The following is a 26,353-nucleotide window of genomic DNA, read 5'->3' as shown; positions in this document are numbered from 1 at the left end:
GTATGGGAGTATTTATTTTATTTTGCTTTTAGTGTTTGTTGTTATAGTGGCAACAGAAATACATCATCTGTGAAAATTTCAACTGTCTAGTCTAGCTGTCACGATTCATGAGATACAGCCTGGTGACAGACAGCGGAGTCTTAGTAATAGGGTCCCGTTTCTATGAAAAAAATTTTTTTTTCTATACTACGTCGGTGGCAAACAAGCATACGGCCCGCCTGATGTTAAGCAGTCTCCGTAGCCTATGTACGCCTGCAACTCCAGAGGAGTTACATGCGCGTTGCCGACCCTAACACTCCTCTCCCCCGAGCTCTGGCAACCTTACTCACCGGCAGGAACACAACACTATGAGTAGGGTCTAGTGTTATTTGGCTGCGGTTTTCTGTAATTACGAAAAAATTGAACAAAGTAGGTATATATACTTCCGGTTTTATTTAATTTGCCATCTTAGTTAATTTGTATGTTTATCTCGATCCAGTCTTGGGAGCTAATTTAGAAGCTCACGTGCGATTGGGCTGAAATTTTATAAATTTATGAAAGACCGGTGATTAATTTTTATGATGGAGGAGGCCAAAGGAAGTTGTAATAATCATCTAGTTAAATAACTATGCCGTAAATGTAAAATGTTAATGTAAAATGTAAATTTTCATCATCATCATCATCATGTCAGCCGATAGACGTCCACTGCTGGACATAGGCCTCCCCCAAGGCTCGCCACTCCGACCGATCCTGTGCCGCTCGCAACCACCGAATTCCCGCGACCTTCACCAGGTCGTCGCTCCATCTCGTTGGAGGCCTACCGGCAGTTCGTCTTCCGGTACGCGGACGCCACTCCAGAACCTTCCGGCCCCACCGGCCATCAGTTCTGCGAGCAAATGTGCCCCGCCCACTGCCACTTAAGGTTTGCAATTCTGCGAGCTATGTCGTTGACCCTAGTTCTACTGCGGATATCATCATTTCTGACTCTATCACGCAGAGAAACCCCGAGCATAGCTCTCTCCATTGCCCTTTGCGTGACCTTGAGCCTTCTTATGAGGCCCATCGTTAGCGCCCACGTCTCAGATCCGTATGTCATCACTGGCAACACACACTGGTCAAAGACTTTTGACTTAAGACACTGCGGCAATTTGGACGAAAAGATACTGTGGAGCTTCCCGAACGCTGCCCAACCGAGTCGGATTCGACGAACGACGTCTTTCTCGAAGTTGGACCTATTTTATGAATACATAATTGAAATTGAAATTAACGGTTGAAAAAAAGGACAGTCGGTAGGCAAATTCTTGTTCCTATCAAAAATGAAATTTTAAAGTAAATAAAGTTTTTAATTTGTATACAACAGGGAGATAGAGCGAAGCCACGGCGACGCAACCACGCTAGTGCCGCTCACGGGCCGCCTGCTGCTGGCCGGCCTGGGCGCGGCGCCGCTCGCCACGGTGCTGCAGTGCCTGCACATAGCCACCGACGCGATCGGCGTGCTGCGACATTTGGCTGACACAAGTGGACCGAGGTACAAAAAATATAAAAATATCTATTTATTTTATCGATGGTTTTCTCTTGCAAATAGTTCTAATTTTACTTGAATCTGGTGCAAAGGTTGTCCATCGCAATTCAACGGGGTAACGTGGCTAGTGTGATGGGCACCTTTGCACCAGGGACAACTCGGGGGGGACTTTTTGACTAGGCTTAAGTGTATTCTTAAGTTATTATTGAATTGTTATTATTTTTCATACTGAAAAAAAATATTACTTGAATGCAAAATAGATTTAGAGGATATCAGCAAAAAATGCTGCTTGATTCATTTGAAGATATTTTATTATAAATTTCATGAAACTCAAATTACCTACTCAAACCAATACACAAACACAAAACATACTCGCTTTGGGTGCAAGTAAGTCTATGTAAGTTTTCCTTGCCCATTTTCAGTGAAGTACCGACCCTCGTGACCCGCATTATTCAATACCACAAGGAAGGCATCAAGCTCCCCGACGACCTCATCGAGACCGTCATGCAGAAGGCCACCGCGGCCGGTCTCCCCCCGCACAAGCAGATCGGTCTCCTGGCCCTCAGCGACAAGGGACAGATGGAAGACTCAGGGGATCTGGCTAAAGTCGCCCAGTATACTGTGGACTTGATAAAAACGGAGTTCAGTAATGAGGAGTACGCTCAGGAGTTAACGGGTAAGTGTTTTTAGAAGATTCTAGCACATATTTCCTTTATTAAGAAGATATAGTTGCAAGACAATGTGGATCTAGGCAAGGTTTCTGTATAGACTGCTTCAAACGTAAGTAAGAAATACAAAGTTTACCCGAGAATACTAGTTATATAGAAGGCCACAGTCGGTCTTCCACCGCACAAGCAGATCGGTCTCCTGGCCCTCAGCGACAAGGGACAGATGGAAGACTCAGGGGATCTGGCTAAAGTCGCCCAGTATACTGTGGACTTGATAAAAACGGAGTTCAGTAATGAGGAGTACGCTCAGGAGTTAACGGGTAAGTGTTTTTAGAAGATTCTAGCACATATTTCCTTTATTAAGAAGATATAGTTGCAAGACAATGTGGATCTAGGCAAGGTTTCTGTATAGACTGCTTCAAACGTAAGTAAGAAATACAAAGTTTACCCGAGAATACTAGTTATATAGAAGGCCACAGTCGGTCTTCCACCGCACAAGCAGATCGGTCTCCTGGCCCTCAGCGACAAGGGACAGATGGAAGACTCAGGGGATCTGGCTAAAGTCGCCCAGTATACTGTGGACTTGATAAAAACGGAGTTCAGTAATGAGGAGTACGCTCAGGAGTTAACGGGTAAGTGTTTTTAGAAGATTCTAGCACATATTTCCTTTATTAAGAAGATATAGTTGCAAGACAATGTGGATCTAGGCAAGGTTTCTGTATAGACTGCTTCAAACGTAAGTAAGAAATACAAAGTTTACCCGAGAATACTAGTTATATAGAAGGCCACAGTCGGTCTTCCACCGCACAAGCAGATCGGTCTCCTGGCCCTCAGCGACAAGGGACAGATGGAAGACTCAGGGGATCTGGCTAAAGTCGCCCAGTATACTGTGGACTTGATAAAAACGGAGTTCAGTAATGAGGAGTACGCTCAGGAGTTAACGGGTAAGTGTTTTTAGAAGATTCTAGCACATATTTCCTTTATTAAGAAGATATAGTTGCAAGACAATGTGGATCTAGGCAAGGTTTCTGTATAGACTGCTTCAAACGTAAGTAAGAAATACAAAGTTTACCCGAGAATACTAGTTATATAGAAGGCCACAGTCGGTCTCCCCCCGCACAAGCAGATCGGTCTCCTGGCCCTCAGCGACAAGGGACAGATGGAAGACTCAGGGGATCTGGCTAAAGTCGCCCAGTATACTGTGGACTTGATAAAGACTAAGTTCAGTTGCGCAGAGGGATACATTATTTAGAATTTGGAAATGCAATCCTAATAATATGAATTTGAGACTAGAATATACGCGGTACCGAAATAAAATAAACAAAATTATAAATGTTGCTAAGAATAAATTCAGACAAAATGAAATTGTGAAATGTGAGGGTGATTTTCGAAAAATATGGGGCAAAATTAATAACTGGATAGGTCGAGTTAAGGGGAACGTAGACAGCACAATAATGAAATATTTGGGAAAAACGAATAATGTGGAAAGTATCTGTAATAATTTTTCAAGTACCTTTACACAGGAAATTGTGGATATAAAACATAATTGCGATCACAAGTTCTTAAATAGAAATTCCTATGTAAACGAGAGTAATGTGTCTTTCAGATTTAAAAATGTGAGTGGCAGCGATGTCTAGAAAATAATTGACAAATTGAGTTACGGGAAAGCACCTGGTATTGATAAAATCAGAGTTCAGGATATAAAATATGTTAAAAAGGACCTAAGCATAATTTTGGCAAAATTTATTAATCTGTGTTTGACAAAAGGCCTATACCCAGATCAATTAAAAAAATCCATAATTAGGCCAATCTACAAGCAAGGCTCCCATTTAGATTATACAAATTATAGGCCAATTGCTATATTGCTTGTAATAAATAAAATAGTGGAAAAAGTTGTAGTAGGACAAGTGAGCTCTTTTTTGGAACATTTCAGTATAATATCGCAAGCGCAGCATGGTTTCAGGAAGGGACGTAGCACCGCTACGGCCTTGACCCAGTTCTCTAATTATGTTAACAAGAGCCTTGGCGGAGGACAACAGGTAATTGCTTTATTTATTGATTACAAAAAAGCATTCGACACGCTGGACCACGAGCAGCTATTGCAGGCAATGGATGAATGTGGCATCAGAGGACCCACGAATCAATGGTTCCGCGAATACCTAAACAATAGGACCCTGCGCACTGCCATCAATGGTGAGTCGGGATCCGACGCGCACGTCACTCTCGGTGTGCCGACCGGCTCGGTGTATGGGCCGGTTGGGTACATCATGCATGTGAACAGCGTGTCGAATGTAGTGCAAAACTGCACAGTCTACATGTATGCGGATGATATGTGCCTGTTGTTCGCTGGCAAGGACATCACGGACATGGTGAGCAGAGTGCAGGTGGATTTTGAGAATGTCACTAAATGGGCCCATGACAATGGAATAATTTTGAATTTAAATAAAACTAAATGTATGCATATATTTTCTCCGTACAACAAAATAGCAAAAAATGTATTGGCATGTGATATTAATGTCATAGGACATTCATATGAATGTTTACATAAAAATAAAGATAATTGCACCTGTAATAAATTAGAAGTAGTAGAGGAGTTTAAGTATCTGGGATTATTAATAGATAAACATTTTAATTTCAAACTTCACATAAATCAATTATGCAATAGGCTTAGGTCTATTTTGGGACAATTTTACTACCTAAATCGAATTGTTAACAAACGCACCTTGCGCATTGTTTACTATGCACTTGCTGACGCATTATTAAGCTATGGACTAAGCTGTTACGGACTTACCTTTAAAACTTATTTAGATAAAATAAAGTTACTTCAGATTAGATTAATGAAATATTTAGTCGGTTATAATAGTAGGAAAAAACACAAACATAATTATGATACACTTTTCTCAACCTGCAAGATACTTCCTGTGCATTGTAAGGCTGTATATTTAAATGTATTACATAGTTACTACACTGATGATTGTAAAATACCGAGAATAAGTGGGCGTAATACTAGGTCTGCTAAGAAAATAAGATTGACACAACCGTCAGCAAAAAACTATTATGGACGAAGAACAAAAGAATACTTGATCCCTAAAATATATAATGATTACCCTCTCCTACTCGAAACACCTAAATTAAACATAGGTAGTTTGAAATCAAAATTTAAACAGATTTTACTACACAAATATGAAAACATAACCTAGTTACTTACTTTCTTACCTATTTTCGGTTGCTAAATAAGTAAATAAAGTTTTATATAATTGTTACTGAACGTGGACCTTATCTCAACGAGATAGGATCTACGCATGGACAGTTGATACCGCCTCGCATGATAGATTTAAGATACCTACGTATAAGTATGTTCCTAATGCTAATACCTAACTACTGTAGTTTACTTAATTTTAGTGTACCTATTTAGTTTAAGATTATTTTAGAGCGCACCGCCAACAAACTGTTTCACAGTTTGGCGAACTTTAGATTAAGGTACTTATGTTATAATTTTTGTTCAATTTTCAATAAAAAAAAAAAAAAAAAGTAATGAGGAGTACGCTCAGGAGCTAACTGGCGAGTGTTTTTAGAAGATTCTAGCGCATATTTCGATAATGGTTGACTGGTAGAGAATGCCTCAAAGCGTTAAGTCCGCCATTTGTACTCTTTTTGTGTAAATTTTGTGCAATAAAGTTTAAATAAATAAATAAAATATTTCCCTTAATAAGAAGATATAATTGCAAGACTGGGGATCTAGGCAAGGGTTCTGTATAGGCTGCTTCAAACGTAAGTAAGATATACAGAGATTTACCAGGAATACTCGTTATATAGAAGACCATGGTCAGTCTTCCACCGCACAAGCAGATCTTCTAGCCCTCAGTGACAAGGGGCAGATGGAAGACTCAGGGGAGCTGGCTACAGTGGCTCAGTATACTGTGGACTTGATAAAGTATATGTTATGAAGAATACGCTCAGGAGACGGGTAAGTGTTTTAGACGAGTATAGCAGATATACCTTAATACTCTCATAGAGTAACTTATACTAGAGCGGTACTGTCATAGTAAATTTTATAACCACAGTAAATTCACTGCCATCTGTCGACACACTTTAAAACTAAAAATGAAGATTTATAAAAATACGATAAAATGTATTTAAATATGGATAAATGATTTTTTTATTTGCATTAATTATTTTTATGATTAATTATTTTAAAATTTCAAATAAAAGCACACATTATATCAACTTATTATTGTGAATAATAATTTTATTTTTATTTTATTTTTAAGAATTGAGTGACTTGTAAAATGTATTTTATTTTACCAATAAAAATCTGTATATACATTCATATACATATTTTTGTGTGGGGAACGAGTTTCTTTTTTCGTGTGAAATTTTCTAAATTAAAAAAAACAGCAATTTTTAAGCAATTCTTTAAACTTGTGATTGCACAGTTCTAAAGTCACTATATAATATTACCAGAGGAAATGCTGATGACGGAGGACGGCAGACGAGAGGCGTTCAAGCAACTCCTGGAGCTGGCGGAGACCTTCGCTCGCAGGAAGGCGCTCGTAGACGTCGTCAACTGCTGGCCTCCCACCAGGGACAGGTACTGTGCACATAGTTATAGCACTAGAGTATGATGATGATGACGAGAGTTCAACCAACTATTAGTACATAAATTTGTAAAAATACCAAGTTCGTTAAGATCCCGGTAACGATTTTGGAGTCAACATTTAAAATTGATAGAATAATTTAGTCGTTAAAATTATACACGTTTTATTACGTAATATCTAAATAACAAGTACATATTAGTTTCTATTAGCACGTTTTCTCATCTTGCCTTTTAATAATGAGGTCGCTAGCGTGCGTCACCGGTAATATATGAAGAGAAGGGGCAGTTTTTAAAAATCCATCAAAAAATTATGGTGGTAAATTATACAAATTGATGTATAAGAACAGTTTCAGCAAATGTTGTAGATTGTGTAATTATCCAAATTAAGTCGATTTTCAGAGAAATTGTCCTTTGTTTTGAAGTAATTTCTGAAGAAAATTGATTTCGTCTAACTGTCATTTACACTACTTCAAAGTCATAATATTGAAAATGTAGTCTGTAAAAGGTAGTACAGGATATCTGTAATACAAAATTACCATTTTTAGCCGTAAATCAGTGATTAACGCGCGTTTACCTAAACGTCCATCAGAAAAAAAATCATTACTAATTTCAAAGATAGATATAACTCCATAATAGATGGATACAGTCTAAGGAAAAAACGTGCCTCGAAAATCAAGAAAATTTGATTCTCGTTCAGAGGGCGCTACTAGTTTTGGCCAATTGTCGTATAGATGGCGTTGACGGTTTCGTTTGTTATTTAACAATTGTAACGCATATCAGTGACAGAACATGGGTCAAAATCATAAAAATAATTAATGCAAATAAAAAAATCATTTATCCATATTTAAATACATTTTATCGTATTTTTATAAATCTTCATTTTTAGTTTTAAAGTATGTCGATAGATAGCAGTGAATTTACAGCGGTTACAAAATTTACTATGACAGTACCGCTCTATCTTATTATATCCTCATTGATACTGTTTATTCTATACTACGCGTTTGGAATGCCCTCATAGCGACATCTATAGGAAGAAGTTTCAATAAACGGCACCAAAATATCAATTTGAAAAAAATATAAAACTGAAACTAATTAGGTCGTTCTTAATTTTACAGCGAGTCCCGCAGCATCCAGTCCCTGTACCTTCAGAACTTACTGTCCGACTGCGAGCAGCACGAGTCGCGCGCGCTCATCAAACTGCTGCTGCGGCGACCGCAACTCACACAACAGGTAACTGACATATCTTTTGAAACTACGCAACGGATATTAAATCACATTTAGAAACGGGTCTATCGCGAATTTATTTTGTTACCTTTATTTACCGACGTTTCGACACAGGTTTCACTGGTCGTAGTCGCGGCTAACTGACGTCCCATGATCCATCTTCGGATGTGTGCGCGGATGTTGTGAGTGTTGTGTGTCGGACTATTGACAATAATTAACTTTTATGTGTAGTGGGTGGTTTGAAAATGTGATGTCTACCTCGAACTTTAAATGCACTTTTCGTGGGGTAGTCACACAAATCTCTGTTTTGACATTTTGCTGGGACGTCAGTTAGCCGCGACCACGACCAGTGAAACCTGTGTCGACTTCCGGTTCGAGCGCCATCTTGATAGTTATTATCGTGATTAATTACTTTGTTTTTTGCTCATTAATATTGTTTAAAGTGTAATATCGATAGCTTATTCTACAGTAAACTAATGTGGTAGTGTGCAGTGAATGGAGAATTAATTTTGAAGCGCGTTAACCACCATCTTGGAGTCAACGGCCGGTAGTCCACGTGCTTCTTGTAAAGTCTAGCTATCTATTTACAAGAGCTAACAAATCACCGTACACTGTCTTGTACAACCGTACAATTTTTGTCGTTTTTAAACCTCTTAATACCTTGATACTGGCGAAATAGTCCCACTGGGCTGAAGCCATAATTTTAAAAGAAGAAGAAGAAGAAGAAGAAGAAGAAGAAACCTGTGTCGAAACGTCGGTAAATAAAGGTAACAAAATAAATTCGCGATAGACCCGTTTCTAAATGTGATTTAATATGTGTTTAAACCGCGAAAGTTTTAAATGTTATACTACACAACGGATTTTGATGCGGTTTTTTTAATAGATAGAGTGATTCAAGAGGAAGATTTTTATATGGATAATTTGTAAAGGTTTCGTGTAAAATAGTTGAACTACCCGTGCGAAGCCGGGGCGGATCGCTAGTAAATTATAAGGTAATCATGACGACTGCGAATGTGACGTCATGAGTTGATTAATAAACGGTATGACAGGTGACACTCGCCCGGAGCGGGGGGGCGCGGGGAAACGGGGAGTCTAGCTTCAGCTCTGGCCGCGGACGGACGAGTGTCACTAGGCATACGAAACCTATTTGCATTTAGTGTTATTGTGGTCCCCCGATACCTACCTAGGAGGCAGGACGTTACAGGTAGCAAAGAGGATATAATAAGAGCGGTACTGTCATAGTAGATTTTCCTTAGACTGTATCCATCTATTACGGAGTTATATCTATCTTTGACAGTATTGAATGAACATAAGGCTACTATCGTAAGGCAAATAAGTAAAAAAAGACTAAGTAAAAAAGGTCTAAGGGACTTTGAAAGAACTTGGTTTACAGTTAAATCTTCTACTTCTTTTATTAGCGAAAGCTTTAAGAGCCCGTTATCGATTTTAGTCGCAAAAATGTAAAATTGATAGATTTAGTCGCTGAAATTGTACACCTTTTGATACGTAATAGAAATAACAAGTACTGGTTTCTATTAGCACGTCATCTCATCTTGCCGTTTTACAGATCGGTATAAATTAGCATAGAGTAACTTATACTAGAGCGGTACTGTCATAGTAAATTTTGTAACCACAGTAAATTCACTGCCATCTATCGACACACTTTTAAACTAAAAATGAAGATTTATAAAAATACGATAAAATGTATTTAAATATCGATAAATGATTTTTTTTATTTGCATTAATTATTTTTATGATTTTGACCCATGTTCTTTTACTGATATGCGTTAAAATTGTTAAATAAACGAAACCGTCAACGCCATCTATACGACAGTAGGCCAAAGCTAGTAGCGCCCTCTGATCGATAGTCAAATTTTCTTGATTTTCGAGGCACGTTTTTTTCCTTATGTATTCATCTATTACGGAGTTAATAAATAATAATAAATAATAAATATTATAGGACATTCTTACACAGATTGACTAAGTCCCACGGTAAGCCCAAGGAGGCTTGTGTTATGGGCACTCAGACAACGATATATATAATATCTAAATACTTATATACATAGAAAACACCCATGACTCAGGAGCAAATATCTGTGCTCATCACACAAATAAATGCCCTTACCGGGATTCGAACCCAGGACCATCGGCTTCACAGGCAGGGTCACTACCCACTAGGCCAGACCGGTCGTCTAAGAGTTATATCTATCTTTGTAGGTAGGTATATATCAGGTACCTCTTAAATCGGTTACTTAAATCATCACTAGATGGCGCTGCGATCGAGATAGATCGCGCAAGTGGTTGGTTTCCGAAGAATATACATGATGCTCGTAGAAATTTGTCACGTTAACTGAATCGACAAAAAAATTCTATATTTTTGCTATCACAGGTTATTGTAAAATAACATTAGTGATTAATTTCTAATGTTTAATCGCGTTAGACCCGGTAATTAATGACATTAATTAAATAATTATATATTAAATTCATTTATTATTAGGGTTCCGTACCCAAAGGGTAAAAAGTGTAAAAACGGGACCCTATTACTAAGACTCCACTGTCCATCTGTCTGTCACCAGGCTGTATCTCATGAACCGTGATAGCTAGACAGTTGAAATTTTCACAGATGATGTATTTCTGTTGCCGCTATAACAACAAATGACATCTCGCTTTGTGTGGTAGGGCACAGGACAGCGGATGTCATTCCAGATCTAGAGCAGAGCCCAACTGGGGAGGTACCTCCACCTTACAGAAAACCGCAGCCAAATAACACTAGACCCTACTCATAGTGTTGTGTTCCTGCCGGGGAGTAAGGTTGCCAGAGCTCGAGGGAGAGGAGTGTTAGGGTCGGCAACGCGCATGTAACTCCTCTGGAGTTGCAGGCGTACATAGGCTACGGAGACTGCTTAACATCAGGCAGGCCGTATGCTTGTTTGCCACCGACGTAGTATAAAAAAAATATACTAAAAATAGAATAAAATAATTATTTTAGTGGGGCTCCCATACAAAAACCTGATTTTTTTGCCGTTTTTTGCGTAATGGTACGGAGTCCTTCGTGCGCGAGTCCGACTCGCACTTGGCCGGTTTTTTATTATATTTTTGTTACAGGAAGTAAAATGGCTGACCTCGGACGTTTCGGGCCTGTCGATTGTGAGCGCGCTGTGGGTAGTGCTGCTGGCCAAGTGCGACAGGGAGCAGCTGCTGTGGCTGGCCCTTAAACACAAGGTAAGCTATTACAGAGTATTTAGTATGCTATAGGGATAAAGATGACCTCTCAATGCACAAGGGAGCAAGCGTGAACTTTTCATTTTTCAATTTATGACATAACAACAACAACATAACATTTTTTATGACATAATTTAAAAATATAAAATATACAGGTTATAGGTAAAATATTCAGCTCAATAAATTATAGGTTTGGTATAACCTATAATTTATTGAGCTTTACGAAAAAAATTCCTTATCCTTTTATCCCCTTATCATAGAGTAACTTATACTAGAGCGGTACTGTCATAGTAAATTTTGTAACCCCAGTAAATTCACTGCCATCTATCGACACACTTTAAAACTAAAAATGAAGATTTATAAAAATACGATAAAATGTATTTAAATATGGATAAATGATTTTTTTTATTTGCATTAATAATTTTTATGATTTTGACCCATGTTCTTTCACTGATATGCGTTAAAATTGTTAAATAACAAACGAAACCGTCAACGCCATCTATACGACAGTAGGCCAAAGCTAGTAGCGCCCTCTGACCGAGAATCAAATTTTCTTGATTTTCGAGGCACGTTTTTTCCTTAGATTGTATCCATCTATTACGGAGTTATATCCCCCTTTTGCCCTTATTAAATCCGTGATCATTTTGGGTTTTTGGGTTTTTCCTAGGGTTTACAAACGTAACTTACCTTTGTTTCAGAATTACCTCGCTAACATGGAAATAGAGGACGACCTAATCAAAGAACTGCTTGACAACGACTATTTCATCATGATAGTCCCAACGCCCCTCTACTCATCTGCTATAAACTACATAGTAGGCAGCGAGTCCACTGAACAAAACGCCGGCGTTTATTCCATACAGTGGGCCGTCTCTGAGCTGTGCAAACATAACTACACGGCCGAAGCGGGGCAGCTACAGCTGATGACTATGGGTGTGCCCGCGGCTTTGCGCGGATTCACGCAGTCGGTTTTGTATTGTAGGAATTTATTTAAGAAGTAATGTGTAGATTAAGGAATGTAAGTTATTGAATTATTAAATGGTGCAATCGGTATTGGTGTTTTATTGAAAGCCTAGTAAGGAGTTAGCATGCTTGCTAGTTGTATGATTCGGCCTTGAATAACTTCTATGTTATGAAGTGTATTTTTATTTCTGGACACACATGTTAATTAAATAGTAATAATATCATATACCTAGTAATAGTAATATTGTAATTTCATATTTACTAATATGGAAGCTGCGAATCGTAAAGTATGAAGACTACTAACGCCATCTATTAACAGTGTTAATAAATTAATAATTTACATAATAAAAGTGTGTCTTTAAATATTGACTACGCTCTAATGAATCGTTGATGAATTGAACAATTTTTTTTTAAATTGGGAAACAGCTTACAATCTTACACTATATGAATTAATATTAATAAAACACAATCCAAAACAGTTTCCACTACTTAATTAAGGCAGAAAAGCACAAAGGGAACTTAATGAAATACAAAATGTAGAAAAGTAATTATTCAAAGCAATCAGGCAAACCAAAAGCTATTTAACTTGAATTTTAGCTGAAACTTATGCTCGAGAGAAAAAAATAAAATAAAAGGTACAATACAATACTACAATAAAATGCAGCTAGCAAATGTGTTACAGGTAAACAAATCACACTTTCCTATATTTAAAACATTGTATGTGATTTACTGATTTAGTATGCGAAATCCAATAAAGAAGAGGACTACTAGCGCCATCTATTAAGATTAACAGCCGTTAGCAACTTTTCATAAAAATAAGTACGCGTAATCTGCGCGCAACATACTTAAGATTAATTAAAAATAAATTGAATTTTTGTTCAACTCTTGTGATGTAGTCCTACCTACTAAAACTCAATCATTACTATATTTTTGTTACAAAAATAATTAAAACAAATCCGCCTTGTAACGAAACGCAATCATCAGCTGTCAAATGAACGTCATAGTACTCATAGTATTTTAAGAAATTTGAGGTTATGTTTCCTTCTCCACAAAAAGATACATAACAAACTTTTAAGAAATTAGGAAACATACAAACTGTAACCATGCTAAGCGCGATTAGAAATACGTTGCGGGTCCCCTTGATAAACGCGGCGCGTATGTTCCAAACCTCAGCTCCCCTGGAGACGGAGAAATTCAACCACAAACGTATACCAGCCACTGATGAAGGCGTCCAGGGGGAAAAGATAGTGGATTTGGATGCTGTACTTAAACAGTAAGTGGATTCAGTCGCTATATACCTGTTTAGACAGCTTAAGGTTCTCATTAGGTTGTTCTCAGTAAATTTGTAACTCGATAGATTTTAATATTTAACTGCCACGATTCTTGCTTATTCATTTAACTAAAAGGGACTTCATCACTTACACATACATTAGATTAACTCTCCTGACTCGGTATATGTTACTTTTCTGCAGCAACAAGTTCTCTCGTCTACTTAAGTTCAATTTGATTGTCTACAACTCTACATTCAATAACATACATTTCAACATTCTTTCATAGTAAAGATCTGTCAAATGTGACATTTTCAACCAAAAGGTACCACATTGTCGCTTGTTGATAAGGTTGATTTCTAATTGAAGCTATATGGAAATAGCGCCTTACTGACAAGCAACAATAGTACCCTTTTATATTATTAGTATATACAAATGCACAGGCAGCTTAAAATAGCTGATACGTGCATATCACACATAACACAAATGTATCACATCATTCATCACACATTCATCATTCGTCATTTGTATCACACGATTTGGTTGAAAGTGGCACAAATGTTATTACAATAACATTATATGTACTTACTGTAATAGGTAACAACTATAAGAATTCAAAATCTTTCAGGAAACAGAACCTATTTCCGACCTTCGAATCAGACAACCAGCTATTTGACGGGACGCCATACAAGCAGCTTCCGATCTGCAACATCCGCGTCAGCCACAATAACACCATTGTCACCATGACCGACCACCTCGGGGCCGTGAAGATAATCAAGTCCTGCGGCATGGAGGGGTTCAAGAATACTAAGAAGGGGACCAATATTGCCGCGCAAACCACAGCTATTAGTTTAGCTACAGTGAGTTTTCAACATCTTTTGTTCAACACTGAGACACAGAATAAGTAATAGTATTATCATACAGAACGGCCACGCACAGCCCCGCCCCGATTCGAATTACCTCGCCCCGCGACAGCAGATTGACGGCCGTTTGCCGGCCGCTCAGTACTATTTTTAAGCAACTTACTCACACTATGACGCATGACGCGTGTACAGACGTGCCGTTCGTAATTCTTGATGTATAGCGTGTCCGCCCTGTGACTGAGAGCTCGGTTGATGACTCTGGATACAGGCATTATCAGTTATTTAAACTGCCTGCCTGCATTACAAATAATAATAAAATCTTTGTATTTCAAAACTTGGTAATTATTTTTCTCGAGTTCAAAAATCATTAACAAAATGTTTTAAATTGTTGGTGTTTATCTGCCCCATATTTTTTACTGTTCTAATTGTTAACCCCACTGGACCAGAGTTGCCTTAGACAGGAAGCACTGGAAAGAGTTGGAAGAGGCCTATGTCGACAGGCACACCACCCTTAGTGACATCCTATAACATAAACAACTAAAAACCTGAATTTGTATTTACAAGTGTACATTTTGTTCTTGTTTTACAGAAAGCAATTGACAGAGGCTACAAGACAATCAGAGTTAGAGTGAGAGGCCTAGGGCCAGGTAGACTGGTAAGTTACCTTTTGCTAAAAAAAAATCAATTTACAATGTGCCCAAAAACATCATATTATAGTTGATCAAGCAAATCTTGTCAGTAGAAAAAAGCGCGCACCAACATTTTTTTAATTTGCATTTTTAAAAAAAAATCGTATAAAGGGAATGAAAAAGATAGACAATTGAAATTATTTTGAAGAGACAATATTTTATTTAATTGTTACAGGCTGCTATAAAGGGCCTCCAGATGGGAGGTCTGCAGGTTGTCTCCATCACGGACGCCACCCCCGTCTCGTGGAACCCCCCGCGCCCGAGGAAGGCTAGGCGACTTTAATATAGATAGCATTTAAATATTAGATTACTCTGTACACATAATACATATTGAAAATATTGTTTATTTAAAATAAAAATCTCTATTAAAAAAAAAGATTTATTTTATTTACAATTATTGTATAACATTTATAATAACCTAACATTAAGACATTCAATTGTTAAAATGGCCTATTGGCAACTTATAAATACCATTTTTACAGATTAATAATTAGCATCTGAACACTAGGTATCAATGAGGGCTAACGCGTATGAATTCGCCGCTAGTGTAGATGGTGGTCTTTTCCATATTTCGAAATGTCAAATGTCACTTGTCACTTCAATGACTGACAGCTTTTCTAGTCTTTTGGACCACCATCAACAGAGGCGCCAACTGGTGAGCAAAAAAACGATAGCCCTCATTAACTGCAACACACTCGGTCATTCCACATACCAGAGGTGTTTCAAAACAACAGTCTTATCAAACTTCAGGCATATCTCTCTAATGTAAGATGTCCAATGCATGCTCTATAGGGGATATATCTGCAATGCTCTGCCACCAGAGTGCAGCACTAGCCTTTTTAGTAAACCATAGAGTAACTTATACATACTGTACCTTTAACAGGTCTTTGACAAGTTTTCAGAGATGATAAAATATGACATTGATGCATCAAGGCGGTTTGTTTACAGAGGACCTACCGGGAAACGCAAATCCGAAATTTCGCTATCTACCTCTTTATCGCTCGAATACGCTAGTGACAGAGAAAGTAATTGTGGTAGTGGCGCTTTTCTTGTTTCGCGATAGACCCTCAGTAGGCCGAGCACATGATTGGCGCGACAATATCTCGCCGCGAGATAGACTATCCGTCTTTTACTAACTGTATGAATTAAAGGGGGACGGGTAGTCTATGTCGCGGCGAGATACTCTCGCGCCAATCATGTGCTAGCCCGGCTGATTGTATTGGCGCCACCTACGTAGAGTTTGACTTATTGAGCATGACTTGATAATGCACACTAGAACCCGTATTTGGACTGAGTCTGCCGCTTGGACTGCCTGTTGTTGGCCCATTGGTTCTGCAGCTCCACCTCGTTTGCTTTGGCCTGAAAATGATAATACAATAAACTGATAAGTGATCCTGATAGGCACAAGAGATATTTAGTGTTATCGGCACTACTTTGAAAAAATCTTGTACTTCACACTGTTACTCAAAGTTCAAAAGGTTAAATTGTGTTTTGTGTGCATACCTGGTGAGCGAGATAGGTGATCTGGTGCTTCCTCTTCTGCTGGCTAGTGGGCTCGTTGCCTTTCCTCTTACTACTTGAGACCCGCTTGCTTGTATCATCTGTTAGCCCCTTGGCTAGCCACTCCCGTGCGTCTGCGAGGACCTCGCTCTGGTTGACGTCGACTATTTGGATGTCCTCGCGCTTGCGTTTGCCTCGGGCGCCGCATAGCTTCATGATCTGGAAATGGTTAAAAATGTTATATTTTTAGGGTTCCGTACACAAAGGGTAAAAACGGGACCCTATTACTAAGACTCCGCTGTCAGTCTGTCTGTCGCCAGGCTGTATCTCATAAACGGTGATAGATAGACAGTTGAAATTTTCACAGATGATGTATTTCTATTGCCGCTATAACAACAACTACTAAAAACAGAATAAAATATTTCCTCCTTCTCCTCCCATTTCTTTGCGTAATGGTACGGAACCCTTCATGCGCGAGTCCGACTCGCACTTGGCCGGTTTTTTGCTATGGTTACTAGTTTATAAACATTGATAAAGATTAGTTCCCGATTCGCCAGATTCTTGTTTTATGGATTCTCGTCTTGTCGGATTGTGACATTTGTAAATTCGGCAAAAGAGGAATCGCGAAACGGGAACTAAGAGGGGTGTGCTCAAACCCGATAACTCGAGCGATAAGGGTTTTTGAAATTTTAACTATATGTGAAGTTTTCAACCAAAAGGTACCACATTGTCGCTTGTCGATAAGGTTGATTTCTAATTGAAGCTACATGGAAATAGCGCCTTACTGACAAGTGACAATAAGTACCCTTTTGCTTGAAAATGGCACATATGTGACATACATGGAGTTCTTATTTGAATGAAAAAATATCTCTACTTATCGGGTTTGACCGCTCAACCCTAATCTTTATAATGACACACACAAGATTAGTTTTTTTTTTAAAGTTGTATGATTTTAATATGCATGTGTATGTAATGTACTCATGTAATAAAATAAATAGAAATGTTCCTTATCGAATGACCTTCCATACAAAATGAAAAGGATAAAAGATGATCAAAAGTGTGAGACTTTATGGTGCAATATTCACTCTCAATCCCCTGCTCTTATCGCATGCAACTTTGTATGGCTAATCTGCTTTTTATTTTAGTCATGATCATGACTGTGGTTTTAGCATATTTTTAAATTTTGAGGTATCTTTACTGTTTTGTTAAAAAAATAAATTACTTACCGCCTCTTCATCTAATGCATCATTACTTGATCCTTGCGCAGCATACCCATTCCCATATCCAGAGGTAGCCTCGTATTGAGAACCATAACTACTAGATTCAGAGTATTCCGACTGCACTTCATTCTCCACGGTATCAGCCTTGAAATACGATTGAATATCCCTTGGCTCCTTAGGAGCTGTAACATTTTCTTCTTTTTTCAATCTGACTTTTTCATCAATGTCCAATGGCATGTCTTCTGGCAGTTTGACCGGTTTGTTAATAGAGAAGAAATCATTCTGTACTTCATCATCACTGTCATCTGAATAGTCAATGGCCAGGCTCGGTTTATCTTTTTTAATTGGTGGCAAAGGTTCTTTTTTCTTTACAGTTGTATTTGGCTTGGGTTTTTGGGTTAGAATGTGAGGTATTAAGGATTTTGTTGTTGCTAACACTGCATTTCTCGGTTGTGGCAGTATACTTAACAGGCCTGACTTTTTCTGGAAAGAACGCTTTATTAATATTGTCTTCGGTTACCGTGATAGTTACTCATGAAATAAAACTCTGTAAAACGAATACATCCGAACGTTTATTACACACATTTTATTACACTTTATTAGTAAAAAGCTGAGGGTAAAATAAAATATTGTAGATCAGAAATAATAAATGGACCGAATTAAGTTACAGTTTAAGCTTACCCCATTCACTTTCTTAGGTTTTACTGCAGGTGCTATGTCCTCTACATCTCTGAACTAAAACAAACAAATTCATTAAATTAATGTTGTTTAAAGAAGTTATACAAATTAAAATTATAAAAATACTTACATCACTGAGTGAGGGTACTGTAATTTTAGCTTTAGGCTTCACGATGGGGATGTCAGTTTCTTTTTTGTGTAGGAATTCATCATCTTCCTCCAACACGGCAGGCTTTTTGTTCGAAGGTTGGGGAAGCAGGTTGAACAAACTCTGGCTAAGCAATCCCACATTATCCCCTGATTCGGGTTTTGATATTGATGGTTCTGTAACTAATAAAGGTTTTTTTGTTTAAAGAATAATAATAAACTGTTTGAAAAGAACTCTAGAGTCTGAGAGTGAGTCTGTATTCGAGAGATAGTGGAGAGATACTAGTTGAGGGCCTTACCTTCTTCTTTCTTGTTTAAAATGACTGCAGAAGCTGTAGCACCTTCGTTATCTTCATCCTCAAATTCACTAGAATCACTATTGTCATAAGCTACTAAAGCCATGATGATAGTTTTGAATTAATATAATAAAATAAGTTTTTATTACAAGTGTTTATTTTCGACTCGTCCCAGACGTCCCAGTCTCCTTCGCTGTGCTTTGACAATGACAGATGACACGATTGACGACCCACAGATAAAGTAAATGTGTATTGAAAACTATTAAGAACATGCACTTTTATCTGATTTTCCAATTTTATTAGGTTTAGCATCTCTTTCTTTACTATATGAAAACAAGAGATGCAAAGCGAGGAATCCATGAGGAATCGTATATAAAGGGTCCTCCACACTCGTGCGCGAATCGCGGCGCACAGCCGCGAACGCGAGTGTGGAGTGGAGTTCGCTAATCAGCGAAATCGACTCCACACTGGCGTTCGCGGCTTCGCGCCGCGTAGTCTGGAACGACCTTAACGAAGTGATGACTGCCGTGACTGCCATAACTTTCCAAAGCCAAACAACTTGGCTTATATAGTCTCCATGAACTTGGCTTTTGGCTTGGCTAAATATCCTTGTATCTGAAACAGTTGAAACACATCAAAATCAGGCTTAGAAAAAAACAAACAACCAGTCAACATTATGCGAATTTTCCAAATTTTCTTGAAAAATTCAGATAAATAAATACATACAAAGCGAAATAGTGTCTTGATCTGCATAATTTACACTTCTGTATTTTCTAACAAATTCTTATGTAAGTTTCTTAACTGGGTTATTGCGAAGATAATTTTATTTACGTTGCTAGAGGTTACCTACCTTTATGTGTTTATTTTTTTCGTATTCTCTGGAAACCTTACCCACTTTGTGTAGTGTTTTATGACGCTACATAGACCATTATTCGGATTGCAGCACCATGCCAAAGAAGTTTGTTGGTGAAAACAGCAAGGCCGTGGCAGCTCGGCAACGCAAAGAGGATGCTAAGACTGAAAAAGATGCGAAACTCAAAAAGATGATCGAAGACGCGGCGTGGGAAGACAACGACGACAAGCTTAAAAAGAAACAACAGAAAAAGGTGGGAATTTACTGTTTCTGATTGCTAATTTTATTTGTCTCACTTGATGACAAGTCAGTGGGACTGGTGTGGTTGTGGTGTGACTGTTTTATAGGTCTAGCTCTGTCACATCAATTTACTCTCTGCTTGCATTTAACAGGTAAACCTGAAAAATTAATAGGTATGCAAATGTTAGCACATTGAGCACCGCGCTTTTATTTTGCATACTAAAATCTAGAGTAGTAGAGACTACTTCATCTAATTAGAAAAAATCTAATAAGCATTTTTATACAGGACGAACAAGAAAAGAAGCGTCTAGAGCAGCTACAGAAGAAACAAGAAGCCAAAGCTCTTCTAGAAAAGGAGATGGAATCCATAAAGAGCACCCCAAAGGTGGCTCCGGCGCCCAAGATCACGCGCGCACAGATTGCCAAGATTCAGGAGAAGAGTGTCAAACCAGAGTCACCCAAGCCCGTGGTAATCACTACACATTTACATTTTTCATTTACACTGCATTTGAACTATTATAAAGAAACACAAACGGGTATAAACATTAAACAGAAACAGGTAGATAAATTTATTTGTCTACCCCGAACATTTATATAAACGAATGTCGGGTAGTTTAGTGTTGTTTACCAATATCTCAATTGACATATTGCTGGGACGTCAGTCTTCCGTGACCACAGCTAATGCCACCTAGCAGAAAGAAAAGGTAAAAACAATGAAATTAAATCACAGTAGACCTTAAATATGTGTTCAAAACGCGAGTTAAAAGTGTTATAACTATTATAAAGAACTGGGGTTGTGAGTGGTCATGCAATGCTTTTTATCACACCTAAACACAGTTAATGTACTGGTTTACTAGAGACAAAAAGAGGAAGCATGGCAGGCCAAGAAGAAGATGGGATGATGAGATTAAGAGTGCAGCAGGAGGTTGCTGGATTACAATAACAAAAGATAGGGATAAATGGAAAGAGTTAGGGGAGGCCTTTGCCTACAAAAGGCATACAGATGGAAATTAGATATACATATATGTTAACAAATTGTACTTACAAAACACTTGTCTGAAATAAAGGCTATTATTATTATTATTATAATAAACACAGTTTAAGTATGTGTATAGAAACAAAGAATAGATGTACATCTAGGTAAAGGTAACTCAATGGTGCCAAGAATGCAAATAACTCGGAGGTACTTCTAAGCTTATATTGGCAAATTCCTAGTTTGTATAAATCATGTCAGTGTGTATAATGTATCACATTTTTACATGTGAGAATCAGCATACAAAACCTTAACTGTTCTATTTTGATGAATATTTTGTATAATATTGGCTGCTTGCTTTTGCCTGAAGTTGTAACTATTATTACAAAACTGTAAATTTAATAGTTTGGACACAGGTCAAGATTTTAAGAAAATTATGGTGGTACCAAATTTTTTTTTAAATATTACCTATGTGTTTTGCAGCCTGCCCGAGTGGTTGTGGAGGAGCCTCCACTAGAGGAGAATCTCAACAGTATACAGTTGGACGGAGAAGTGGCGCAGTCTGTGGATGAGGCTATATCTCTACTCAGGTAACAAATTAGTCTCTGTGAACTGTAGACCTCGCGAACCATGGGGTTTTGCAACTTTTCCAATTCCCAAAAACTGAATTGACAGAACTCATGATAATTATCAAACCTGCTTACAAGATTTCAGGAGAATCTGTTTATAATTGCAACCTAATTAGGGAGGATATCGAGACAGATTTTTGGCAAATCCTATTTCTGAAGAACTAACTCGCTAAGGTAGTTTTCCTTAAAAATCGGTCACATATGTAACCTATGTCACCTGGCCTCAAACAGATTAATCAAAACTGAATTATCTTTTCAGTGATAAGGCAGAAATCGACAGGCATCCCGAGAAGCGGTTAAAGGCTGCCTATACCGCCTTCGAGGAAGTCACCATGCCGCGCCTTAAGGAGGAGAACCCCACGCTCCGCCTCTCCCAACTCAAGCAGCTGCTCCGGAAAGAGTGGCTCAAATCTCCGCAGAACCCGCTCAATCAGAAAATCAGTGCTTAGGTTATGTGTTATTGAGCTAGTCATGTCGAGTGAGATTTAAAAGCACTCTAACTATTATAAAATTAACTCTCTAATAATCTTTATTTTGTATAATAAAAAAAAAATATGGCTATGAAAAATCTATTGCAGGCAAAAGCTGGCCATTAGACAGGTCTTCACCTAGGTTGTAAAGTTCACAAATTTCAAATACCTTATAAGCCGGGTCCACACAGAGCGAGCATACGCGCGAGGCAATTTCCTCGATTTCGCCTCGACCGAGGCACGTCTACACTGGCCGTTTTGTACGCGAGGAAATTGCCTCGCGCGTATGCTCGCTGTGTGGACCCGGCTATAGAGATTCAACCTAAAGCCCTATGGAAATCTATTAGAAAGAAGCTTTTAATGCGACTTCATACTACCACATAGTTGTCATAAATACTCATAAACAGGCCAAGATTCCCTCATGTACATAGGGCTTAGAGAAACGCAAACCCAATCTCTTTCAAATTATTTATTAAAAAGTCTATAGACTAAAACCCTTAGTACTGTAAATAAGAATTATATCGATTACAAATCACTCCGGCTCATTACTGTACTGCAACGGTATGCCTTTCCTTCCCTGTTCCGCTAATTTCGCTTCAGTCTCTCCCAGTTTCTGCTCCAACCCTTGCCAGGAGCGCTCTTGTAAATTCTGTCCAATATTTTCTAATGCCCAGTTGGTCTTAGCTTCTAGTTCCATGCCGTTACCATCATGGTTCAGTTTAGTTTCTCGAATTTTTCCTGTTATTAAGCTCACATCAGTTAATTCTTTTACACGGTCGATATCACAGTAGTATTTCCTGCCAGGGAGTAGGTCTCCATAGTCGGTGACATGGGTGGTGAAGTAGGGCTCTCGGTTGGAGTTCAAAGCCACCTCCAGCTCGAATGGGTACACTATGGGCTTGTAGAAGTCGCGGTTGCTGTAGAGATCGTTTTCAGGACAGGCAACCATTACGTAGATGTCAATCTGAAAAGAAGCAACAATTATTGTCTCTTTATATACCAATTCAATGGTACATACAGTAAATAGGAATGCTAACTTTTCCTTGGCCCTTGGGTTGTAATAAGACTTGTAAGGTCTCTCATCTAAAATACCATATTCATCAACAATATCTTGTATAGGTAACAAAAAACCGGACAAGTGTGAGTCGGACTCGCCCACCGAGGTTTCCGTACTTTTTAGTAATTGTTGTTATAGTGGCAACAGAAATACATCATCTGTGAAAATTTCAACTGTCTAGCTATCACAGTTCATGATAAACAGCCTGGTGACAGACGGACAGACAGACAGCGGGGTCTTAGTAATAGGGTCCCGTTTTTACCCTTTGGGTACGGAACCCTAAAAAAATACCCCAAGCAACAAAAATTTAGTAACTTACCTCAGGAAAATTAGCTAACTTAGCAACATTGGGCTTGCCAACAGACACGATATAACTTTTTTTCCCGTTAACTTTGCACAGCTGCTTTAATCTCGTGATGATGTCCTTGGTGTTGGCTCCCAGTTGGCACACGAGGATGCCTATCACTGTGGCATCTTTACATTTTTCCACGAGGAAGCGGCGACGCTTGAACCAGGTGGTTTCGTCCATGCGGGACAGGGTTATGCCGGGGTCCAGGAGGTACCATTCTTTTGCTGTGGAACAAATTATACGTTTAGTCATAAAATTAGTAATTTGACTCCCTATAAGAGTGGATGTTGCTTGCATTACATTATTATTCCTACTATATTTTTTTTCTCATCTTTAAAGTTACCTCTAAAGCAAGTTGGCTGTTACCTAACAAGTGAGCTTCTTAGGGTTACGTACCCAAAGGGTAAAAACGAGACCTTATTACTAAGACTCCAATGTCCGTCTGTCTGTCATCAGGCTGTATCTCATAAACCGTGATAGCTAGACAGTTGAAATTTTTACAGATGATGTAATTCTGTTGTCGCTATAACAACAAATACTGAAAAGTATGGAATCCTCGGTGGGCGAGTCCGACTCTCACTTGTCCGGTTTTAATATATGTTTCCACTTTCTGTAGGCTTAATATTTAGGGCAAAATTATAAGGGACTAGGAGTTAGGGAAAGAAAATCTTTTACCTGCAACAGATATTGTATAGTTAAACAACGTTTGTCCTTTCGACCCCATGTAGATACAGATACAATCCCTAAGGATGTCATTAGCATGCACCTGGCCGCTTGCATCCCTGACCACTCTGCCCAGAAACCTGTGATCCTGCTCCTCTATGGAGATGTCGGCTATGTATTGGCCGGGGTACAGTGTGAACCAGGCCTTTGTCAGGTTTTCTGTTGATACAAAACATTGGAATGAAGAGAAAGCAAAAAAGAAGAAGAAATGTGCCTAGTTTTTAAAGGGCACAGTTTGCAATAATAAAAGCATTAGTAGTTTTAACTACAACAACATAACAGATTTTTTAATCACAATCAGCTTAGTTCCTGAACTGTCAGCATCAACAAAATAAAAAAAATAAAAGCTGTTAGAAAAAAAAAACTTCTAATCTAATTCTTTTAACACTGGTAATGATAAGATTGATTACCTACATACTTTCTAAGTAAGCAATGCTATGGACTAAAATTTCCTGAAAATAAAGAATTATTTCACATCACCTATTCCGAAAAGGGCTTTTTCTTCCCTGCTAGGAGGGATCAAAGTGGCACTTTTCTGTTCTAGGACTAGGGTTCTGTTAGGTTTTCTGTTGTCGTTTTTTGGATACTATTTTTTTCTGCTATATAATATTTTGGAACATCATAATTTCCTCATTGATGATGTGAAAAGCAGCATGTGTCACATGGTAGCAAAGATTTTCCACCTTGGGCGTGAATATGTCATTTTGCTCCCTTGTGACACAATCTACTAGCCTCCTGAGACCCTTCCTACAGTTTTGTATGTAATTCACAATCAATTTTGAACCTTTATTGTGTAAGTAAGGGTTCCAAATTCAAAAACAAAACAACTGATTCTGGGTCTCAGGAGGTTAGATAAAGTACATCAGCATATTACCTTTACAGTGATAAAACTCAGCATCATAAAATAAGCAGAGTTTCTCATCATCAAAGCTGGAGTTTCCCTTCAGCATTGTTAATGCAGCATCCACATTTAGACCCTTTTTAGGCAGTACAGTGAACACCGGAATGTTCCACTTCGAGAAACAGCTGTGGCCGTAGTGGATGATGGAGTCACCCTTCACATGCATAGCTGCTATGGTGTCTACGCAACAACTGGAATGGAAATGGAATTTAGTATTATTATTTAAGCCTTTGTTTTTCCTTAAATATTCCTTTATTATGGAATATTTGTACAAAATATTTATTTTATAGTCATGTAGGTGAAAAAATGTTGGTAAGTTGGTATGCTGAAAGATGCTAGCCAAGGATCTACAGCCATTAACTGGAATCTAGAAAATTGTGCAGGTTGAGGCCCGTCAGCACCCTGGGTAGCCATATTTACTATATTTGTGTGTTTAAAATTCATTTGTTTACATTACATGTCCGTCTTCGGGTCACAAACTTACATATGTATACCAAATTTCAACTTAATTGATCCAGTAGTTTCGGAGAAAATAGGCTGTGACAGACGGACAAACAGGCAGACAGACAGACGCACGAGTGATCCTATAAGCGTTCCGTTTATTCCTTTTGAGGTACGGAACCCTAAAAACAACACATAAGAGGTAGAGAGTATTGCAGTTAATTGTTTAATACCTTGCGTATGACGTGTCCCCAAGAATGTACAAGTCCACATCCACTCTGTTCTTTATTTCCTCATAAATCTTAACGCTGACTCCCAGTAAGTCATCTGGAAACTGTAGGCATACCTACAAAACAATAATTTCATCTTTATTGCACAAAAATAGCACAGAAGAATATCTTAACCTAGTGTAAACTCGAATATAAAGCTGATCAAAGAGACTATTTATTTTATTATTTCCTGTTTTGCTTACCCTTTCATATTTGTTGTCCTCAATCCATTTGCATGTTGGAATGATATCAAATTGCGACACCACATCGTCGATGTGTCCATCGCTATTTATTACTTCAATTTCTCTTTCAATGCAGATTTTCCCGTCGGTTGTAAAGTTGGCCATTATTATTTATAAAAAACACTAAAAAACAATAATACGAAGACACACACAACCTCAACTCGATCTCCATCTCCAAGTGACGTTAACTGTCATATGCACAGATAAGATATGATCAATAACATTACTGAACAATATAAGGGCAGCCAACATTACAAGAATAAATTAAAATAACTTTCTAATATAGTTTGTCAAAAGACTGTCTCATTTCAAAACATAGACAGAGAAAATCATACTATCTTTGTCTTACACTAGTACTAGCACCCAAAAGAAA

At 38.2% G+C, this 26,353-nt stretch overlaps 5 protein-coding genes across 7 annotated transcripts in view; 3 read left to right on the top strand and 2 right to left on the bottom strand.

Annotated features, from left to right (window-relative positions):
• LOC134756243 (NBAS subunit of NRZ tethering complex-like) overlaps positions 1-12,260 on the top strand; it is a 99,180-nt gene extending 86,920 nt beyond the window's left edge. The window contains exons 38-43 of the mRNA XM_063693070.1: positions 1,340-1,507; positions 1,924-2,177; positions 6,634-6,760; positions 7,882-7,996; positions 11,096-11,212; positions 11,911-12,260. Coding sequence (XP_063549140.1) covers positions 1,340-1,507; positions 1,924-2,177; positions 6,634-6,760; positions 7,882-7,996; positions 11,096-11,212; positions 11,911-12,210 — 1,081 coding nt within the window. The 3' untranslated portion in view covers positions 12,211-12,260. The remainder of the gene's footprint in view (positions 1-1,339; positions 1,508-1,923; positions 2,178-6,633; positions 6,761-7,881; positions 7,997-11,095; positions 11,213-11,910) is intronic.
• On the top strand, positions 3,746-22,551 carry LOC134756146 (coiled-coil domain-containing protein 124). Of its 2 annotated transcripts, none has more exons than XM_063692976.1 (5): positions 3,746-3,749; positions 19,777-19,939; positions 20,213-20,395; positions 21,383-21,489; positions 21,788-22,551. In XM_063692976.1, the coding sequence occupies exons 2-5, from the start codon at positions 19,781-19,783 to the stop codon at positions 21,975-21,977; spliced, it is 639 nt and encodes a 212-aa protein (XP_063549046.1). In that variant the 5' UTR covers positions 3,746-3,749; positions 19,777-19,780; the 3' UTR covers positions 21,978-22,551. The 2 variants fall into 2 exon arrangements, with proteins under 2 accessions (XP_063549046.1, XP_063549045.1); XM_063692975.1 differs by lacking the exon at positions 3,746-3,749 and adding an exon at positions 19,485-19,621.
• On the top strand, positions 13,179-15,334 carry LOC134756127 (small ribosomal subunit protein uS11m). The gene is made up of 4 exons (XM_063692943.1): positions 13,179-13,445; positions 14,069-14,300; positions 14,893-14,958; positions 15,168-15,334. Exons 1-4 carry the CDS (start codon positions 13,276-13,278, stop codon positions 15,273-15,275), a joined length of 576 nt encoding a protein of 191 aa, XP_063549013.1. The 5' UTR covers positions 13,179-13,275; the 3' UTR covers positions 15,276-15,334.
• LOC134756126 (proline-rich protein PRCC) lies at positions 15,421-19,022 on the bottom strand. Of its 2 annotated transcripts, none has more exons than XM_063692941.1 (6): positions 18,837-19,022; positions 18,521-18,720; positions 18,394-18,447; positions 17,719-18,195; positions 16,496-16,711; positions 15,421-16,351 (listed from the first exon to the last, which is right to left on the bottom strand). In XM_063692941.1, exons 1-6 carry the CDS (start codon positions 18,937-18,939, stop codon positions 16,265-16,267), a joined length of 1,137 nt encoding a protein of 378 aa, XP_063549011.1. In that variant the 5' UTR covers positions 18,940-19,022; the 3' UTR covers positions 15,421-16,264. The 2 variants fall into 2 exon arrangements, with proteins under 2 accessions (XP_063549011.1, XP_063549012.1); XM_063692942.1 differs by having other exon boundaries at positions 15,428-16,351; positions 18,521-18,714.
• LOC134756139 (2-(3-amino-3-carboxypropyl)histidine synthase subunit 2) lies at positions 22,453-26,146 on the bottom strand. The gene is made up of 6 exons (XM_063692968.1): positions 25,942-26,146; positions 25,703-25,815; positions 25,002-25,219; positions 24,080-24,286; positions 23,375-23,628; positions 22,453-22,962 (listed from the first exon to the last, which is right to left on the bottom strand). The coding sequence occupies exons 1-6, from the start codon at positions 26,083-26,085 to the stop codon at positions 22,531-22,533; spliced, it is 1,368 nt and encodes a 455-aa protein (XP_063549038.1). The 5' UTR covers positions 26,086-26,146; the 3' UTR covers positions 22,453-22,530.
• Between the last annotated feature and the right edge of the window lie 207 nt (positions 26,147-26,353).

This window comes from Cydia strobilella, chromosome 3 (genome assembly GCF_947568885.1).
Source record: "Cydia strobilella chromosome 3, ilCydStro3.1, whole genome shotgun sequence".
NCBI lineage: Eukaryota > Metazoa > Arthropoda > Insecta > Lepidoptera > Tortricidae > Cydia > Cydia strobilella.
The sequence above is the reverse complement of the archived record's forward strand: the minus strand, read 5'-3'. Positions and strand labels throughout refer to the sequence as shown.

Excerpts from the sequence above, each read along its gene's own strand:
- LOC134756127 (XM_063692943.1), top strand. The coding sequence starts at position 13,276 with ATGCTAAGCGCGATTAGAAATACGTTGCGGGTCCCCTTGATAAACGCG. Across the intron at positions 14,301-14,892 it reads CAGCTATTAGTTTAGCTACA|AAAGCAATTGACAGAGGCTA; the intron begins GTGAGTTTTCAA and ends CTTGTTTTACAG. Across the intron at positions 14,959-15,167 it reads GCCTAGGGCCAGGTAGACTG|GCTGCTATAAAGGGCCTCCA; the intron begins GTAAGTTACCTT and ends TAATTGTTACAG.
- LOC134756126 (XM_063692941.1), bottom strand. The coding sequence starts at position 18,939 with ATGGCTTTAGTAGCTTATGACAATAGTGATTCTAGTGAATTTGAGGAT. Across the intron at positions 18,196-18,393 it reads AACCTAAGAAAGTGAATGGG|AAAAAGTCAGGCCTGTTAAG; the intron begins GTAAGCTTAAAC and ends CGTTCTTTCCAG. Across the intron at positions 16,352-16,495 it reads TCACCTATCTCGCTCACCAG|GCCAAAGCAAACGAGGTGGA; the intron begins GTATGCACACAA and ends TATCATTTTCAG.
- LOC134756146 (XM_063692976.1), top strand. The coding sequence starts at position 19,781 with ATGCCAAAGAAGTTTGTTGGTGAAAACAGCAAGGCCGTGGCAGCTCGG. Across the intron at positions 19,940-20,212 it reads AAAAGAAACAACAGAAAAAG|GACGAACAAGAAAAGAAGCG; the intron begins GTGGGAATTTAC and ends ATTTTTATACAG. Across the intron at positions 20,396-21,382 it reads CAGAGTCACCCAAGCCCGTG|CCTGCCCGAGTGGTTGTGGA; the intron begins GTAATCACTACA and ends TGTGTTTTGCAG.
- LOC134756139 (XM_063692968.1), bottom strand. The coding sequence starts at position 26,085 with ATGGCCAACTTTACAACCGACGGGAAAATCTGCATTGAAAGAGAAATT. Across the intron at positions 25,220-25,702 it reads GGGGACACGTCATACGCAAG|TTGTTGCGTAGACACCATAG; the intron begins GTATTAAACAAT and ends TTTCCATTCCAG. Across the intron at positions 24,287-25,001 it reads TGAGTTTTATCACTGTAAAG|AAAACCTGACAAAGGCCTGG; the intron begins GTAATATGCTGA and ends TTGTATCAACAG.